The 18,578-nt window shown below is 40.8% G+C and overlaps 2 protein-coding genes across 2 annotated transcripts; both read left to right on the forward strand.

The window, feature by feature from the left end:
* The first annotated feature begins 59 nt into the window (after positions 1-59).
* rtf1 (RTF1 homolog, Paf1/RNA polymerase II complex component) lies at positions 60-8,563 on the forward strand. The gene is made up of 18 exons (XM_088316494.1): positions 60-231; positions 2,199-2,309; positions 2,396-2,546; positions 2,670-2,871; positions 3,001-3,118; positions 3,256-3,367; positions 4,191-4,335; positions 4,415-4,592; positions 4,789-4,871; positions 5,572-5,659; positions 5,749-5,856; positions 5,968-6,045; positions 6,853-6,974; positions 7,042-7,099; positions 7,182-7,259; positions 7,346-7,447; positions 7,618-7,732; positions 7,819-8,563. Exons 1-18 carry the CDS (start codon positions 148-150, stop codon positions 7,923-7,925), a joined length of 2,040 nt encoding a protein of 679 aa, XP_088172620.1. The 5' UTR covers positions 60-147; the 3' UTR covers positions 7,926-8,563.
* Positions 8,564-9,123: 560 nt separating this feature from the next.
* On the forward strand, positions 9,124-18,235 carry golga5 (golgin A5). Its single transcript, XM_088313037.1, has 13 exons — positions 9,124-9,341; positions 10,050-10,664; positions 11,287-11,493; positions 11,567-11,786; positions 11,859-11,982; positions 12,654-12,857; positions 13,985-14,155; positions 14,251-14,379; positions 14,451-14,549; positions 16,718-16,943; positions 17,019-17,118; positions 17,197-17,260; positions 17,819-18,235. The coding sequence occupies exons 2-13, from the start codon at positions 10,058-10,060 to the stop codon at positions 17,897-17,899; spliced, it is 2,232 nt and encodes a 743-aa protein (XP_088169163.1). The 5' UTR covers positions 9,124-9,341; positions 10,050-10,057; the 3' UTR covers positions 17,900-18,235.
* The last annotated feature ends 343 nt before the right edge of the window (positions 18,236-18,578 follow it).

The raw sequence follows: 18,578 nt of genomic DNA on the forward strand, positions 1-18,578 counted from the left end.
CGTCATCACCACGCGCATGCTCGATGGCGCCTGATTACTGACCCCCATCCCTCCCGCTCCCCCCAACACAACCAACATAAGGCGACTCCACCGCGGCAGTGGTGCTTTTAGCTTGGCTTAGCTCGGCCCGCTCTGCACGTTGTAACCATGGTGAACGTCAAGAAGCGGAAAGGTCGCGTCGTTATCGACTCGGACTCCGAAGACAGCGCCAGCGACGACAATTTAGATCAGGTGACGTGCCTTGCAAGTTGTCAACACTTTGCTGACGCCAAACCAATGTATGCTAAGTAGTTAGCCCATTTTGGCCTCGCTCTGGGAGGGAAAAAAATACATCAACAACTGAAAGTAGGCTCATGTTGTGAAAATTCTTCCACAGTGGCGCTACAAAGTCACCGAAATAGTTCTTTGTTTGACAAGTTTTACCCCACTTTGTCCACACGATAGCAACTAGACTGCGCGTGTCAATAGAAGATCACTGCTAGCTGCGTGATGCTAACGCTAAGGTGAACATTTCAGAGACTGCACCGAGTGGCTGCTCCTATTTTAACTGTGGTATATAGTCGAATCGTTTGTTGATCTAGCCCGTCTGAGTATTGTGACCAAGTTGGTTTGACTATGACATGTCTGCAGTGATGTTTTCTACTACTACGACTGGTGCTGCTGATGGCGGCGACTCGTCTTAAATAGCAAACCTTATCGCCGCGGTGACGTCACCGACGTGCTATTTTGGTGCGTTGTTGTCAAACAAGAGCGAGCGAGTTGAGCGAGTCGTAATCTGTCATAGTTGCGTTTGCAGCGATGCTTGCGCGTTATTTCTGCCTTTGTTAGCATTGTCGGCATAAACATCAAGTATGGAAAGCCGTTTGAGTATTTATTCGATCTCCTTGATGAGAGATGGGATCAAGTCACACATGTGCAAGCCTCAAGTGAGTCTCAAGTCGTAAATTGCAACTCCCAAAAAGAAGATAGTTTTACGTTATTTTCTTAATTTGAAGCGCGCTTAAAATAATACAAAGTGCTGTCACTGTGTAGTACATTAACAATAAATGAATACAATATTATTTTCTTATTAAAATATACTTTAAAAACTACTGGTGAATTGTTGCACCTCTCGGCAACTAATTAATTATCAAATTATTTGACAACTATTTTGATAATCAATTAAATGATTAGAGGGAGACATTTTATTACAATTGCCCAAATCCTTGGAAATTCAGCCTCTCGACAATAAATATCGTCGGATTTCCGTAGTCCTCCATCGAAGAAGATTTTCTTTGTGTTTGATCAAAATAAGAGATGCACAGTTAGCTACTTTCACTTTGGAAAACAGTGATTTTTGGCCTATTTTAGAGAGGCCAAACCATTTACTGAATCACAATTAATTTGGTATGCACTTTCTGCACAATTAGAAATAATGTGATTAATCAATTGTAAAAATAAAACTGGTCATCAGAAAATTTGAATAAAACACAAATGTCCCCCTGGCACTTCAAACTTAGTTTAACCTATAAAAGCTTGTGCAATACGGAATATAACCATGCATTGTAATTCAAAACTCAGTTTCAGAAAAACATTCCACCTGTTGCTCAACCTCCACCTTGATTCATAAATATGACTACATATATCGCGATATTTCATGTTATGATATCGTTATTAGATTATTGTGAAAGGCTGATTTGCTAGAGGCGGCACGGTGGACGACTGGTTAGTACAATGGCCTCACAGTGCAGAGTTCGTGGATTTGATTCCGGCTCCGGCTTTTCTGTGTGTGGTTTGCATGTTCTCCCTGTGCCTGCGTGGGTTTCCCACATTCCAAAAAAAAAGCATGGCAGGTTGATTGAACACTCTAAATTGCCCCTATGTATGAGCGTGAGCGCGGATGGTTGTTCTTCTCTGTGTGCCCTGCGATTGGCTGGCTACCAGTTCAGGTTGTACCCCGCCTACTGCCCATAGACAGCTGGGATAGGCTCCAGCACCCCGCGGCCCTTGTGAGGAGAAGTGGTACAGATAATGGATGCATGGATTTGCTAGAGACAAAAAAAAAAAACCAAGGGTGGATTCAGATTCAGCGCCCTCCCCCCTCCCAAAAAAAAAAAAAATCTAAAAAAAGTTTAGTTGCGTCTCTAATATATTGATTTTGAATGACATTTTTATTTTTACGGCATAGTAATCCCTGTTAATCATCCTCCCGCCTTCAGGAACTGCTGTCATTGGCAAAGAGGAAACGGGTGGACTCCGGCGAGCAGGAGGAGCCGGTGAGCAAACCAGCAGCGTCCAGCGATTCAGAGACGTCAGACAGTGACGACGAGGTAGGACAGTCCAGCTATGTTTCGTCTCACATGACAAAAAAAAAAAGATCTCGACGTCAAAGAGCTTTTCCATTGCTTTGGTCTAGTGGACCGTTGGGGGCACCAAAGGCAAAAAGAAGGTAAAACAAGGCAAAGTTCCCGAGAAGAAGAATGCCACCAAGAAGAAGCTGCATAAGTCGACAGCGTCGGGAAGCTCGGATGGAGACAGCTCAGGGGAGAGCTCTGCGCCAGAGGAGGGTACATTGATGTCACTAAAAACCTAATAAATGACTCGTTTTTGGACCAGATTAGCCAACTCATCTTAAATCACTGCCCTCCATTTAATCGAACAAATTTGATGGTGGCCCATGTCCCTCTCAGGCGAGGTGTCGGACTCGGAGAGCAACAGCTCCTCCTCCAGCTCAGACTCTGACTCGTCGGAGGACGACGTCTTCCGGGACGGCTACGACGACGACCTGATGGGCGACGCTGAGGACAGAGCGCGGTTGGAGCAGATGACGGAGAAGGAGCGCGAGCAGGAGCTCTTCAACAGGATCGAGAAGAGAGAGGTGCTCAAGAGACGGTGAGACAAGATCCGTCGCGCTGTGCCGTTTTATTACCGGACACACCCCCAATGGACTGCTCTTTCTTTCTTTTGTACTCTTACTTTTTTTCTCTTCTTTTTCTCTTCCTTTTTTCTTTCTTTCTAAAGGTTTGAAATCAAAAAGAAGCTGAAGACGGCAAAAAAGAAAGAGAAAGAGGAGAAGAAGAAGAAGCAGGAAGAAGAGCAGGAAAAACGCAAGCTATCTCAGGTTCAAGACACACAAGTGGTGAGTAAGTAGCCAAAGGAGTTGCGTGACAAAAATAGAACACAAAGTTAAAAAAAAAAAAAAAATGAAAGCCATCTTGCATAACAGAAAGTACTGAGTGACGAGGAACTCACGTTCTGTCTTGTATGCGCCTGTAGGTGATGTCACATAACAAGGAACGGCGGTCCAAGCGCGATGAGAAACTCGACAAAAAGTCTCAGGCTATGGAAGAGCTGAAAGCCGAGCGTGAGAAGAAGAAGAACAAAACGGGTCGGTGGCATCAGTGTGTGTGTGTGTGTGTTTGTGTTTTGGTGGAGCTATTTGTGGAGTTATTTTTTAATTTTTTTAAAAATTTTTTTTATTTTTTTAAAGAGTTGGCCTGGTCTCATGTCATAATGGGAAATCGAGGCCGATCATGTAAATCCGGCTGTTCCGTCTCATTTTTTTTTTTTTAATCACTCACAGAGTCAAGTATGCATTTGTAAGCGCAAATAGCGCCGGTTGGATACGTGTGTTTTTGATCAGTGGTCCCCAACCTTTTATTGTGCCATGAATCTGTTTCACATGATGGAATTTGACTTTTTTTTTCTCAGATATTTATTTATTTATTTTTTTAATGTTGCGGGTTTCTTTTTGGTGTTAGTTTTATGCAGGTTCGTCTTTTTTGTGGATCTTTTTGCATGTGCGTGTTTTTTTTTTTTTTTTTTTGCTGGTTTGTGTTTTTTACAAGTTTTGTATTTTTGTGTGTATTTAGTTTTTTTTTGTGCGCTTGTTTTTTTATTTATTTTTTGCTGGTTTGCGTTTTTTTTATGGGTTTGTATTTTTGTGTGTATTTTTCTTGTTTTTTGTGCCCTTTTTTTTTTTTTTTTTTTTTTAAGTTAGTTTTCTTTGCCCGTTTGATTTTTGCATGTGTGTATAGCGTTTGGGTTTGTCTTTGCGTGTGTTTTTTTTTCCGGTTTATTATGTGTTTGCACAGACATTTTCATTGAAATTTTTTTTTTTACGTGTCCATTTAGCTCGCAAGTCATCTTTGTACGTGCGACATTTGTCTCTGTGTGTGTGGCATTGACACTCCTTACGTTTTGCCGAGCAGCAGAACTCCTGGCCAAGCGTGAACCCCTGAAGACCAGCGAGGTCTACTCTGACGATGAAGAGGAAGAAGAGGAGGAAGATGACGACAAGTCATCCATCAAGAGCGACAGGAGTTCGCGCTCCTCCTCGTTCGACGACGACGACGAGTGAGTCTCATTCCTGACCTTCCCGCTGAGCAAAGTTCTCTTGGCGTGTCCAATAAGTACGGCGATCTTGGTTTGACAGAAAAGAAGAAACGCCACCTAAATCGCAGCCTGTGTCGCTGCCTGATGAGCTCAACCGGATCCGCCTGTCTCGACACAAGCTGGAGCGCTGGTGCCACATGCCCTTCTTTGCCAAAACCGTCACAGGTTGCTTCGTCAGGATCGGCATCGGGAACAGCAGCAGTAAACCAGTCTACCGGGTAAAGTAAAAAAAAAAAAAAGTTGTTCATGGCTATTAATGACCACATACGGATGGTTGCTTGCTTCTTTAAAAAAATAATTTGTACATTATTCTCAGTGCCATTTATTTTCTCCATGCTTTGATGAGGTTTCCTTAAACCTGCGCATGTGCTTCTATGCCAGATTTCTAATGTATATCTAATATTGTGTGCCAAGGTTGCTGAAATTATGGATGTGGTGGAAACGGCCAAAGTTTACCAACTGGGCACGACGCGGACAAACAAAGGATTACAATTACGGTAGGTAAACTATTCATATTGTGGTACACTATTATACAACTTTATTCATTTGTCTTGCTTTGCGAGTAAAAAATTCAAGTTGCGAAATGTAAAATTCGTATTTTACGGACTATAAGCTGCTACTTTTTTCCTTGATTTTGAACCATGCGGCTAATACAACGGTGCGGCTTTTCTGTGGATTTTTTTTTCACCGGTGGGGGGCGCTCTATAGTTCAGAAAATACGCTAAAGAAATCTTGTTTTTTTTCATTTTTATTTATTTATTTATTTATTTATTTTCCCTCTTGGGTCTGTTCTGTTTTAATTTGCTACATTGTTGTCGTGTTAAAAGGTACTGCTTTAAGAATCTGTTATGTCCCTTTATGTGCATTCACAGTACAAAATCGTTCTGTACATGCAGTAAACAACTTTTTTTTTTTTAACAGAAAACTTGTAGCTTTTATTTTTTCCAGAAATTATGGTTAATTGTCATTGCTGTATGTTTTTTTTTTTAAAACACATTACTGTTTAAACGCATTTTTTTTTGTTTGTAACGAAAAAAAAAAAACATGTGGCAGCAGATTGATGGCCTATCCACTAATTCAAATTGGGAAAGATTTTTTGAGTTACAAACATAGTATTTTAACACTAAAGTCTAGGCAGCACTGTAAAGGTTTGTTTAGCATAGCGCGACCAATATCCTCTTTCATTATATTCCTCAGGCACGGCGGCGACATGCGCGTCTTCCGGCTTGAGTTTGTGTCCAATCAGGAGTTCACGGAGAACGAGTTCATGAAGTGGAAAGAGGCGGTGAGTGGCCATGCGTGCGGATGACAAAAAAAAAAAAAAAAAACACCACCACGACCTAAGATGGCTTCTTCATTCTGCCTCGTTTGCAGATGATTGTTGCCGGCATGCAAGTGCCAACGTTGGACGAGATCACCAAAAAGGAGCAGTCCATCAAAGAAGCCATGAACTACAAGTTCAATGACAAAGACATAGAAGATGTCAGTCCATTTTTGATGCACGCTGGATCATGGTCAACCCTCTCACGACTAAAACCGCCATCGCCCTCTCTCTGTATCTCTCTCTCTCTTGCTCGCTCTCCTTTGCTGCAGATCGTCAAAGAGAAGGACAGATTCCGAAAAGCGCCACCTAATTACGCCATGAAGAAAACTCAGTTACTTAAAGATAAGGTAAAAGAAGTCACATTACATGTTTATAAAAGTGACTCTGTATCGTTACAAGGGCTGTTTCGAACATTTTAAATTTCCATTTTAAAATCGATTATCATATTGATTTATTCTATCAGTTTACTTGATATTGTTGTTTCACTCTAAGCATGTGTTCATTTCCATGACCATTTGTTGCCAGGAAAGAAAACAAAAAAATAATTAAAAAAAATAGGGATAAGCCTCCACTTCATGTTTTTATTTCCCCAAATTTTGGGGGTTTCAAATAATATATGGGAGGGCTATATTAATTATATGCATATTTTGGCTATTTGTGGGCTTGCGCAGACCTTTTTTTTTGCAAATAGCAAGGGGGTCTACTGCATTATTGTTTTAATCTGATTTATGACTTTCTGATTTGCATTTTCACCGTGTTTGAGAGAATTTTGTGGTTGTGATTATCTTAGTGAGCGCTTAAGTCTGCAAAAGTCAAAATGCTTCGTAAGTTAACTTATTGAAGTTGATAAAAAAAAAACAAAAAAATTTTTGCCTTTATTTTAGCCTAAGTCTAACTAAAACATTTGTTTAATACGCCTGACCCCCATTTATTGTAATACAGCTCATTTATTTGTTAAAAAAATACAACGGGAATAGGTCTTTAAAAAGCAATTTGATATTAAATTGCAATATTGAGGTTGAAAAAAAAAAACTATTAGGTATTTCAGCACAAGTATAGAGCATTCAGATGTAAAAATGATAGACCAGAGATGTCTTGAATTTAACATGGTACAATAATCATGATCACAATTTTTTTTTTTCCTTCTCTTAAAGGCCATGGCGGAGGAGAGCGGTGACGGCGACAAAGTGAAGGTCATCCAGGATGAGTTGAATGAGCTGGAGGAGCGAGCAGAGGCGCTGGACCGGCAGAGAACCAAGAATATCTCCGCCATCAGGTTTGAAGACTTTTACATGTTCTGCGTTCTCGGCATCGTTGACGCAGTTGTGTATTTTATCGTGCAGCTACATTAATCAGAGGAACAGGAGCTGGAACATTGTTGAATCGGAAAAAGCTTTGGTGGTAGGTGATCTTGCGTCATGTTGCAGAAAATGCGTTCCAACGACAACAGGGCGGTAACACTTAAAATTGTGTGTTCCTGTAGGCCGAAGGACAAAACGCCAAAAACCAACAAATGGACCCGTTCACGCGGAGACAATGCAAACCTACCATGGTGTCCAACGTAAGGCTTCTTTTCTTATGAATAGATCATATTATGTATTCATATTGTCTGGCATTTTCATACTTGTGCTTGTGTGGCTTTCAAAGGCCAGAGACCCGTCAGTGCACGCCGCCATTCTTGCTCACCTGAATCAGAAGTACGGCTCTGGATCCTCGCCCGACCAGTCTGCTCCTGAGAAGAACAAACAGGTGAGAGAGTCGGTCAGATACGAGAAAAACATGAATTGTATTGGTGGCGTGTCACAAACCATTTAGCCGACTGGTGTTGCATCGTGAGCGTAGCTGCTGCATTCTTATTTATTTATTTATTATTTATTATCGTCGCATTTTGTGAATAACGCGCATCTCATGAACCACAGGGTCCCACGGACCCGAAGGACAAAGACGTAACCAAGCCAACCACTGACCTCTCTGAAGACTTATTCAAAGTTCACGATTTCGATGTGAAGATTGACCTTCAAGTTCCTAATGCAGGTGGGCAGGTTCCAAAGTCGCACCTCACCCTTTTTACCCAATACCAATGCTAACATGTGCCTATCTTCCCTCGGGCCGGGCACCAGAAGCAAATTCTCTGTCTGTGAGCTCCAACGCGCTCCCGGTAAAAGACGGTGCCCCTCGGCGATCGCTCAACCTAGAGGACTACAAGAAGAGGAGGGGACTCATCTGAAGACCATCGCTCTGCATGAGGAACAGGCTGTGAAAGAGCGTGCGTGTGTGTGTGTGTGAGTGAGTTAATTGGAGGTGTGTGTTCGACAACAGACTTTTTATCAGAGGACATACGGATCCAGCCACATTTTTCTCAATATTTGTTTTTTTTTCTCAAAAGAACGCACTGGCGCTGGAATACACTCTATTACATTGTTGATTGAAGTTACTGGATACTTAATAAGTTTTGAGCAGCAGTTAAAATACTTCTTCTATTCTTCCCCTCTCTCGATGCCCGTCCTCCATGTTTGTCAAGTAACTCCATAAATTTAAATGAGCTGGTACGGTTGGTTACATCCATGACTGTCACTTTGTGTAAAAGTTTGCCAGAGGTTCAAAAGGTAACATGTTTCTTATTTAGTTTTTTTTTTAATGGATGTTGCTTCATTCCTCTTGTATATCTTGTTAGATTGCCTAAAAGGATTTAAAGAAAAAAAAAACACTCAACAACAAAAACACCCTCGTCCTTAACTCCCAGAGCAGATTCTATTTGTTATTGATTGTCAATAGTCGGTTCCTGTATTGATGTGGCATGCCCTGTAAATATGCATTTTGGAGTGAGTTCAGGAGGGGGAAAAAATAAAGAGGCACTGTTTCATATATGTTCTCAAATGTTTTTCCCTATGTGCTATAGTTAAAACTGCTGAGGATAAGTGGTTTGGATGATGGGTGGATGGATGCACTGTCATGCAAAACACGTAATTCACATGACTAAAATCATATTTGTCAACGCTTGGGAGAAAATACTTGCACAAACCTATTGTATAAACGCTCGTACTTGTAAAACTAATATAAACAATCAGGCATTATTTTGGCCACACTTTTGGGGTTCTAACAGTTGCTCCTGGTCAACAGAGCGAGAAGAGCTTTTTTTTTCCTACCCCCCCCCCCCCCCCCCGTACGATATCTTGTTATATATTGCAATGACATTCTCAGATTTTATTCAAACGATTTTCCACTGGAATGCTTGTTGCGAGCTCTTTTGTTTTTTGATCAGGCATTTAGCCACACAGTGTCGTGGTCTACTTCCACACCGAAAGCAAATATTAATTACTTAATTTTATTTTTGATTATTCGCTTACATATCTATTTTTGTCCAAATTATTTTTTATTAAGCTTTCAACGCTCTTTAAATATATATATATTTTTTTAATACGGCACTTTTGTAGCCACCCGTGTTGCGTTATGGGGTCCTTGAAGTTTGCTTCCTAGTCCACGTAGAGGAGATTTGTTATATTTCGATGTTTGTAGGCGTCATATGATGACATTTGCCCGCTTGTACCCAAACGACATTACGCTCACTGGTGCAACAGTTCAGCCTCGAAGATAGCACATTAGCCGGGAACGTTTTGGGACATTTGGACGTCGTTTTAATACGGTAAGATAGTAGCGTCGCTTGAGCTGGGTTGCTAAATCTCGTAGCATTAGCACAACACAATTTGAAGTGCAAGCATTGAATTGTTTAATTAAGCGATCGTGGGATGAAAAAGACAGCATTCATGACCAATATTTTCCTTGGGTTCTTTGGAGAGGCATTCAGATGCTGTTTGTGCTTTTGTGAGCTTTCTGCAACGCCCTAACATGCCACGTTAAGGCGCCTGTCAAAAAGAAAATCGGTGCAGTAATTGGTCCAAATTAGTATGTTGAAGTGTTCGACGGAAAGACTTAAGCTTATTTTGGGGGGTAGTGGAGGATCTAAATTTAGCCTGGGTTGTTACGGAGAGTTCAAAGTTTTGAGATTGCATTACCAAACACTCCTTCATTTGGATTTGCAGGGTAGTTTTCACCCAACTATCATTGGTTGCTTTGCGACTCGTTTTGCATTTTAAAAGAATGATGGAATCCGGCGTGCCTTCAATTCAAATAATACTCAATTTTGCCCACCAAGAACCGTAGGATGGTGCTATGCTACCTAGCCTTGATGCATGAACTGATGAAGCCTGCTTGGATGAGATGCAAAATGTCCTGTAAAACAAGCAGAACAATATCAGTGCCCAACAAACAAACGCACAGATAAACAGATTTCATTTTTTTTTAAATAGCATCTTCACAATGTGCTATTTATTTTCTCTGCCTTTTCCATCAGCAATTAAAATGTCCTGGTTTGCCGAGTTTGCCGGCAAAGCTGAAAACTTCCTAAATCAAGTGGACCAGGGCGCTGCCAGCGCCTTGAGCAAAACTCAAACCAAAACATCCTCCCTTGCCTCCTACTACGATGGCGATGGAGCAGAAGTCCATCCTGAATACAAGGCGGAGTCCAGCGCGTTTTCTCACTCCGCGTCAAGCTTCATCTCTTCAGCGGCGGGCAACATCAAAAAGACTGCGTCTGCTCCTGTGACCACGTCAGTCCACAAGCAAGCAACGGGAAAAGCTTCTAAAGCACCCCTCTCTGCCTCCTCCTCAACTTCCTCCGGCTTTGCAAAGCGCAAAAAGAGTGCGCTTGACGTGGACGATGATATGCTCTTTGACTTTTTGAATAGCTCAGAGCCGCCAGTCAGTACCCGTCGGGAGCCCAAGAGGGACGTTAAAGTGGCGGGTGCAGACGCTAAAAGCCCGACTTCGAGGCCTCCTGGTGCCGACCTGTCACTCGCATCCACGCCATCCTCGACACATGACGTGTCCCGGGCGTCCAGCTTTGGCTCTCAATCCGCTCACAGCATAAAAGGGTCAGAGGAGAGCTCGGTAAAAGAGCAAAACCAAGGTATGGCAAACATTTTGAAAGAATCGAATAAGGCGTGCACTACCATTTTTTTTTTTGCCATAGTCTTTCAATTTTATCACATCACCCAATTCATAATATGAAATGAAAATTCAAAAGAATGTTAGAATTCAAAATGTGAAAATGAAAAATCTGATACGTTGTCTGTAATAAACAATTTATTTTTTCTTCTACTAACAATTAGAAATGTAACAATTCATGGGCAACGAACAGATTCTGAAATAATAAATCATTTTTCATAATCAATCATTTACATACCTTTATTAATTACATTTTCAATGCTCTGAATTTCATCTGCTCAACAATAAATATTATCCGATTTCTGTCGTTATCTTCGAGAGAAGACTGATTATCTTTGTTTTGCCTTAGAATGAAAACTCTGTGTTTTCCTTTGAGGAACAATGATCAACGCTTTTGCCTAATAATCATCATAACATTTTGTTTGTGCATTTTCTGCACTGTAAATTTGAAATGATATCCTGTTTTTGAATAACGTACCGGTTTTAAACTATATACCCGTAAAACAATGAAACTTTAAACAGCATATTTTAGAATAAATTACAATAAAAGATAAAAAGCTAAACTCGGATATTTCTCTTCTCAGCCATCCCAGATTTAGCTGAGTCTTGCGACACAAGTTCGCCTTCCCCTCAAGAGTCCGGCCGACGGGAGTCATGCGGTCCCCCAGAGGAGCCGCAGGGCCAGGTTCTGTCCAGCCTGCGTCTAGAGAACCAACTCCTGCGTAGTGAGGTGGCCTCACTCAACCAGGAGATGGCCTCGCTCATCCAGCGATCAAAGGACATGCAAGAAGGTAGAACTCATTTGTATATATTTGACATATGTTATCGCCTTTTTTCATCGGATTCCTGTTGTCGCTCCCGCAGAACTGAGCAACGCGAGGCTGCGCGCCGACAAACGTAACACTGAGCAGTCTCAGAGCGACCGTGCGCTGCGGGGCCTGCGCTCGCAGGTGGACGACCTGAACGAGACGCTGGCCGCCAAAGACGGACAGCTCGCCGTGCTCAAGGTCCGACTGGAAGAGGCCGACCAGCTGCTGAGGAACCGAAGCGTGGCTCTGGAGGAGGCGCAGAAGGAAAAGTCCAGGTATGATTTGTCTTTTGAAGTCAAGGTGCATTTTCAGGAAATACGTGTCGAGGACGCTGCTGTGCTGTTTAGGATCTTGGAGGACCACACGGAAGGCACCAGCGTGCACTCGCAGGCTCTGGAGAGCATGCACGACAGGCTGCGAGAGGCCGAGCAGGCCGTCAGGAGGGAAGAGGACAACTTCCGACAAATGCAGGTGACGCTTTGTCCTTTGTCGTTTTTGGTTTGACGCAACAACAGCGATTTTATAGCCGAAAGGTTGGGGGGGGGCACCTAGGACCAAAAATTTCCTTACCCGTTGTATGACAAAAAATATTTTTAAAATAAGGACAAAATATGAACATGCAAGCAAAATGCATGCCCTTACAGTATTTGTTTTTTTTTTATAATAAATGTCCACTACTCCACAAAGGGTTTGAAGCAATCAACAAAATAATAACAAACTGTTAATTTTTTTATTCATGTTTTAATTTTTATTCAGTGCAAGGGGCTCTCTTGCTTAAAAAAATTACCGTTCAAGGAAGGCACAAAACTGCTTAACAACATAAAGTGCAAAAATTAATTTTGTAATTTTTTTTCTGACAAAATTCAACTCACTCAAAATGTTAATATTATCGAGGTCCTTTAAGAAGCGGTGGTGCCTGTTGCGCTGACACGTGACATCGGCGAGTTTGCTTGGAGTGTGGCTGACGGCAGCAACATTTACATTACAATGTCGCCATCTACTGGCCCATGATGCATATTTTCGCATTTTCAGTCTTAAATGGAGGTCATTTTACTGTAGTCTTCGATGTCATTCCTCTAAGAACCCTCGTTTGCCAACAAGAGACATCCGATAAATGTTACCAATTTGATTTGTTTATTTAGAGCGAATATGCCAGCCGTCAGTCACGGTTGGAGTGCGAGCGGCAAAGCCTGGCCGAGGCATTGACCACGTCGGAGAAGCGCGCCGCCGAGGAGAAGCTCCACGTGGACAACCTCCAGCAGCAGTTGAGGAGCGCCAAGAGCGCCGCTGAGGCCGCCAAGCACGAGCTGCAGGACTACAAGCAGAAGGCCTCGCGCATCCTACAAGTAAGACTGGCCTCCACCATCACCACTACGAAGCAGTGGTTCTCAACTGGTCGCTTGGGAAACAAAAGTGGATCACGGAGTGGTAGTAACAAAAAAAAAAATTTACGTTATGTTTTGTGGCCTACATATTTTTTTTTTCCTCAGACATTTTTTACAGTAATTATGACTTCACTACATGGCCTGTCATTTAATTACTATATCGACTTATAGTTGCATAATTGAATTGGACAGATTTTTTTGTTTTTTTGTTTGTTCTGCTGTAAGAGGCGGGACTTACACGCATAAACACATAAGTCGATAGACGGCACGAACAATGTTGACACAGAGAGGGATAAGTGTTGTTGTTTCAAAAATTAAATAGTAATAAAAATAAGAATTTTTATTTTTTTGTATATTTATGATTATTATTATTTTTAATTTTATTATTGTTGATTTTCTTGATTTTGAGTTTAATTACGCTATATTTACTGTGACCTTTTTTTTTTTTTATCTTGCGCACATGAAATATATTAAAAAACCTATACTGAAATTAATAAAAACTCAACTAAAAATTTGTGGAAAAAAATAAAAACAAACAAACCTGCTCTGAAAAGAAATTAAATGAACACGGAACATATTAGATAAGAGACTTTCCTAGAAAAAAAAATGTGGCTGCATTTTTTTGTATATATTGGTAATTTGACTCTGGCTCTGTAACTTAATTAACTTTTCTCAAGTCAATTTGAAATTCATTGAAATTGCAAACCAAATATTTATTTGCCTCCATTTTTGCACATGAAAGGTGGTATTTCATTGAAATATCTATTTTGCTATAAAGATGCAATAATGTGTCAAGTATTACCATAATTAACAGTAGGCGGCACTCCTGACCATCTCTGGTTTCTGTTCTTCCTTCGAAAAAAGGCGAAAAAAAAAAAGCTGCCCGAGCCTCAAAAAGGCATCTATAAAAATCTCTGTTTGAATAGCGTGATCAATCCTCACCTAAATTCATCTGCACATCTCAACTCATGCCCAAGTCATTCTTTGAAACTATTAGAACGAAAATGGAAGGAAAATGCGGCTCCCAGCACGACGACAGTTGAGAACCATCGATTTATAGGACGTGTCTAAATTCAATCCATGTTAAGTCCAAAGAGAAGCTGATCAGCAGCCTGAAGGAGGGCTCCGGTTTAGACTCGTTGGACGGCAGCGGCGCGGCAACACTGGAAATAGAAGAGCTACGCCACGAGAAGGAACTGCAGAGGGAGGAGATCCAGAAGCTGCAAGGCCAAATGCACTCGCTTCGGACTGAATTGCAGGTGAGAGAATCTGCAAAAAAAACAACAAAGAAAAAACGACCTTGTCTAGATCAGCTTGACTCCAGGGGCACTTAAATGTATGGCTTCACCTGCAGGATTTGGAGAGCCAATCCCTCGCCGAGGCGGAAACGTGGCGGCAGCAGGCGGCGCAGTTTGAGGAAGAGCGAGCAGCGCTGAACCGCGTCAAACACGAGCTGGAAGCCGAGGTGGAGCGGCACAAGCAGGTGGAAAAGCGGTTGATGATATTCCAAAATGTTTTTTTTTTTTTTTGTCAAACTCTTGGGATTGTTCTCAGGAGCTGCAATATTTGGAGGAAGAGCAGAACCGTGCCAAAAGCACCCTGCAGAGCCGGGTAAAAGACAGAGAAGACGAAATTCAGAAACTCAGGAATCAGGTTGGTCTGAACACTCGGCAGTCACAGTGCTGTTCTGAATGGCAAGGTTATGCATTTGTTTGCTTTTTTTTTTGGGGGGGGGGACGAAATGATCTCGCAATCTCATGCATCTTTCATTTGATTTAGTTTGTTGGGTTAATTTGAAACTTTTTGGATTTTCATACGTTAACCACAAAAGATGTCAGTGTCTCAATTTAAATTGTATTTTGTTTTCAGAGGTCAACCATAAAAATGCCTCCTTTGTTATTTTTAAATATTAATTTAAATGTTATTTTCATGCTACTATTATTTTTTTATTTATTTGAAATATTATTTTCAGTAAATGTGTTTTTGTGTGTTCGATTGTTTTTTTTTGGGTTTATTTTGTTTTGTTAATGTTATTTTTTTTTCCAGAAGGTCAAACGCAAAACTTTGTTAACAGGTTCCTCTGTTCTATTTTATTTTACTGAAATTAATATTTATTTAATCTTTATTGTCTTTTTTTCAAATTAGGAAAATATGTCTAGTTTTGCACCACAAAACGCTATTTGCATGTTTGTTAGATTTATTTATTTTTTTTAGAAGTTTTTTTTTGTATAGAAGTGAACTACCCAAAGGTCTTATTCTTCTTTAAATTCATATATCTTATATATTTTTGTATTTTTCTGTACTTTGTTGTAGGGCTGGGCGATAAACCGAAATTTTACCGTTACCAAAATGTATTACAATGACCGACATCATTTTGCCCAAGTCGGTAAATTCGGTGTCTAAAAAAAAAAAAAGAAAAAGAAAAGTCTTTTCTGTCTGCGGCGATGTTCATGCCCCTTTAAGACGGCTACACATGTAGTCACGTGACTCATGCGCTGTAGAAGAATGTAAACAGAAGACGCGTTCGTAGCTGGCGATTCAAATCCTGACACGGCTGCAGACGAAGTCGAAATTGTTCCTGTCGCGCTTGTCCCGAAAAGAAATTCGACATCTGTCGTTTGGAAATGTTTTGGATTCCATAAAGACGAGGTTTGAGCAAAAGAACATGAACTACAAAGTGCGTCGTAAGCACCTGAAACAGCGCGTCCAACCTTTTCTTTTTCACCACCCACAACACAACCATGCTGTGCTGAAAGTTCAAAGTGAGAAGCAAGGTTCGACAAGTGACAACAGCCCATAACGGAGGCGACACCATACGAGAGAACGTCTCAGAACTGGACGCGATAGCCTAGCACATAGCTAAAGATTTAACTCCTCTAGTTACAGTGGCGCGCAGAGGATTTAAACGCCTCATGAAAGTAGCCAACAAGAGGTACGAAAATATTTGTTGCAAACCGTACTTCCCGATATGGACAACATCGGGACGGGAGCGGAGACATGTCAAGCATTTTGCATCCACATCCGACTTGTGGTCGAGTCGCAACATGGATCCCTGTTTGAGCTTGAATGTGCAGTACATAGACGACAAGTGGCGACTGCGCACTAGAGTACTCGAGACGGCACATTTTCCTGATGAAGCACACTTGTTTATTTGGCATTGGCATTCCATTGACATTTTTTTCATTTTATTTAGCATTTTGTTTACAGGCGACTAGCTCCTTTGCACATGGCATTATTTATATTGTTTACAAGATACCTTTACACAAATCTAGGCCTTTGCAAATGGCATTACAGCATCTCGGCACAATCTATTTGCAGAAAAAGATTTTGTGAGAGGGACCCTTTTTCTCCCGTTCTTTGTGACATTGTTCAAGTCATGCAAAGCAAGCTATTTTGAACGTTTATTCAAATGATTTTTGTACTTTTATTTTTCATTGAAATTAATGTGTACCAGTTGGTCAATAAAAAAAGCAGTTAATATGCATTTCCTGCATTTATTTTGATGTTGGTCCTCAGGGGGAATTTATCGCACATTTATTGTTATCGAGGTAAAATTACCCAATTTATCGCAATATTGATTTTAGGTTAATCGCCCAGCCCTACTTTGTTGTGTTTGGTTTTAGTGTTACCTTTATGTTTTTAGTTGCAATTTATTTTTGTACATTATTTACTTTTTTGAGAGGTCAACCGCATGTTGTAAGGTTAAAAACACGCACACACACATTCACACTAGGATTTACAATACATTCGCTGTACCCCAACTTCAATTTCACATAATTGCGCATGTCAAAGCTTTTATTTCTTATTTTTTTTCTTTCCAGTTGACCAACAAGACACTGAGCAGCAGCAGCCAAACGGAGTTGGAGAATCGCCTGCACCAACTGACTGAAACGCTGATCCAGAAGCAGACCATGCTAGAGGCGCTTGGCACGGAGAAAAGCTCGCTTGTCTTCCAGCTGGAGCGTCTGGAGCAGCAGCTCAAGAACACCCAAGGGGGTCCGGGCTCCGGGGGGCCCACCATCAACATGAGCGGCGTCGAGGGGCCGGGTAGCCTGTCGTGCTCGCCCATTTTGACCACCAATAAAGTTGATGTATTTTTAAACTTTTTTCTTCAACGTTCAGGGGCCAGACAAAGGAACATTCCGGTGCTTTTCAGCAATGAGGACAGTCCCGGTGTGTACGGAAGAGTGCAAAAGGCGGCCAGCACCATTGACCGCTTTAGGTAAATGTTTGCGTCCTGAAAATTAGACTACATTACCCACAATCCAGTTTTGTATCGTTTCTATTTCTCTCATTCCAGCATCAGACTGGGGATCTTCTTGAGGCGCTACCCAATGGCCAGGGTTTTTGTCATCTTGTACATGGCGAGTATTTGTTTGAAAACCTTCTGTTAAGTTGCGGCTAAACTGTTTTAAAATAAAAAAAAAAAAAAGATATATACTGTAAATATATTGTTATAATTGAAGAAAAAATATATATTAATATATGGTAATATACCACAAAAAGATTACGTCGCTTTCATCAGTTAACAGCAAATGGCAAAATGGTCGATTAATTCATATTCCACAAATGTAATAATGTTGTATTTTATTTATTTTTGTCCCATTTGTTTGTTTTATATACATTTTTAAGTCAACCACAAAAATGTCTTAAATGTAATTATTTATTACATTACTGTTTTTTTATTAATTTAAAAAATATTTTTAATTAATTTCTTCTTTTTTCAGTATAGCCAACCACAAAAGGTCTCCAGTTGTTCTTTTTTATGTATTTATATTTTTGTTTTGGGTTGAACATGGAGTGGGTCACATTGACCCGAGAGCATTTTTGGTGAAGCAGTGATGCATAAATGTAAACAAAGATTTTGAAGGTTAGATGAAAGGCGCAGTTTCCTCCAACTAAGCTTTTGACTGGTTTTGCAGGCGGTGCTGCACCTGTGGGTGATGATTGTGCTCCTGACCTACTCTCCGGAAATGCACCACAGCCATCCCGACGGAAGCTAGTTGAAAATGTCACCGGGAGCTGAACTGTGTGGGGCTCGGGCATCTGTCTTTTTTTTTCTTCTCTTTTGCACATACTGACACTTGCAGACGTATTCTCCCATTTTCCACCTGGCAATGGCATTATTATTCAACAAAATTACTGAGAGGTATTCCGGTTTTTGCAGTCTCATAAATCGTAATTGGGATAAAAGCTGCCCTGTGTCAAGGGAGTTCAGAGGGCGGGGCCAATGGGGCAGGCATCCCCCTCGAGAGGTTCCATCCAGACTGCTGTCAGACTTTTGAGAGAATGTATTTAACGATGTAAAAAAAATATTTTAATAAATGACCTAAATATTACGGAGTCCTATTTGTGTTAATTTAGTGTTGGTGTGGCTTTGTCCTAAGGATAAATTGGGCAATTTTTAAAGAGTTTTGTGTTTTATTAAAAAAAAAAAAAAAAGGAAAAATATATTTTTATTTGGTACTCAGAAAATGTTAAAGGGTCAATGTGACCTTTTACCGGCTTCTGGAAAGTCTCTGAAATTAATATTTTATGTTAAAATGTTTTTTGTTTTGTTTTTTATGTACAAAGCCTCCAACCCCACATTGTTAGGGAATTGTGTGTAAAATTGTGGGTGAAGTACAGTGTGTGCAATTGCGTTTCAATTGCAATGACGAATAATATTTTCAAAGAATGGGG

Source organism: Idiotropiscis lumnitzeri, chromosome 1 (genome assembly GCF_059441095.1).
Source record: "Idiotropiscis lumnitzeri isolate Australia: NSW breed Sydney's pygmy pipehorse chromosome 1, RoL_Ilum_1.0, whole genome shotgun sequence".
Classification (NCBI taxonomy): Eukaryota; Metazoa; Chordata; class Actinopteri; order Syngnathiformes; family Syngnathidae; genus Idiotropiscis; species Idiotropiscis lumnitzeri.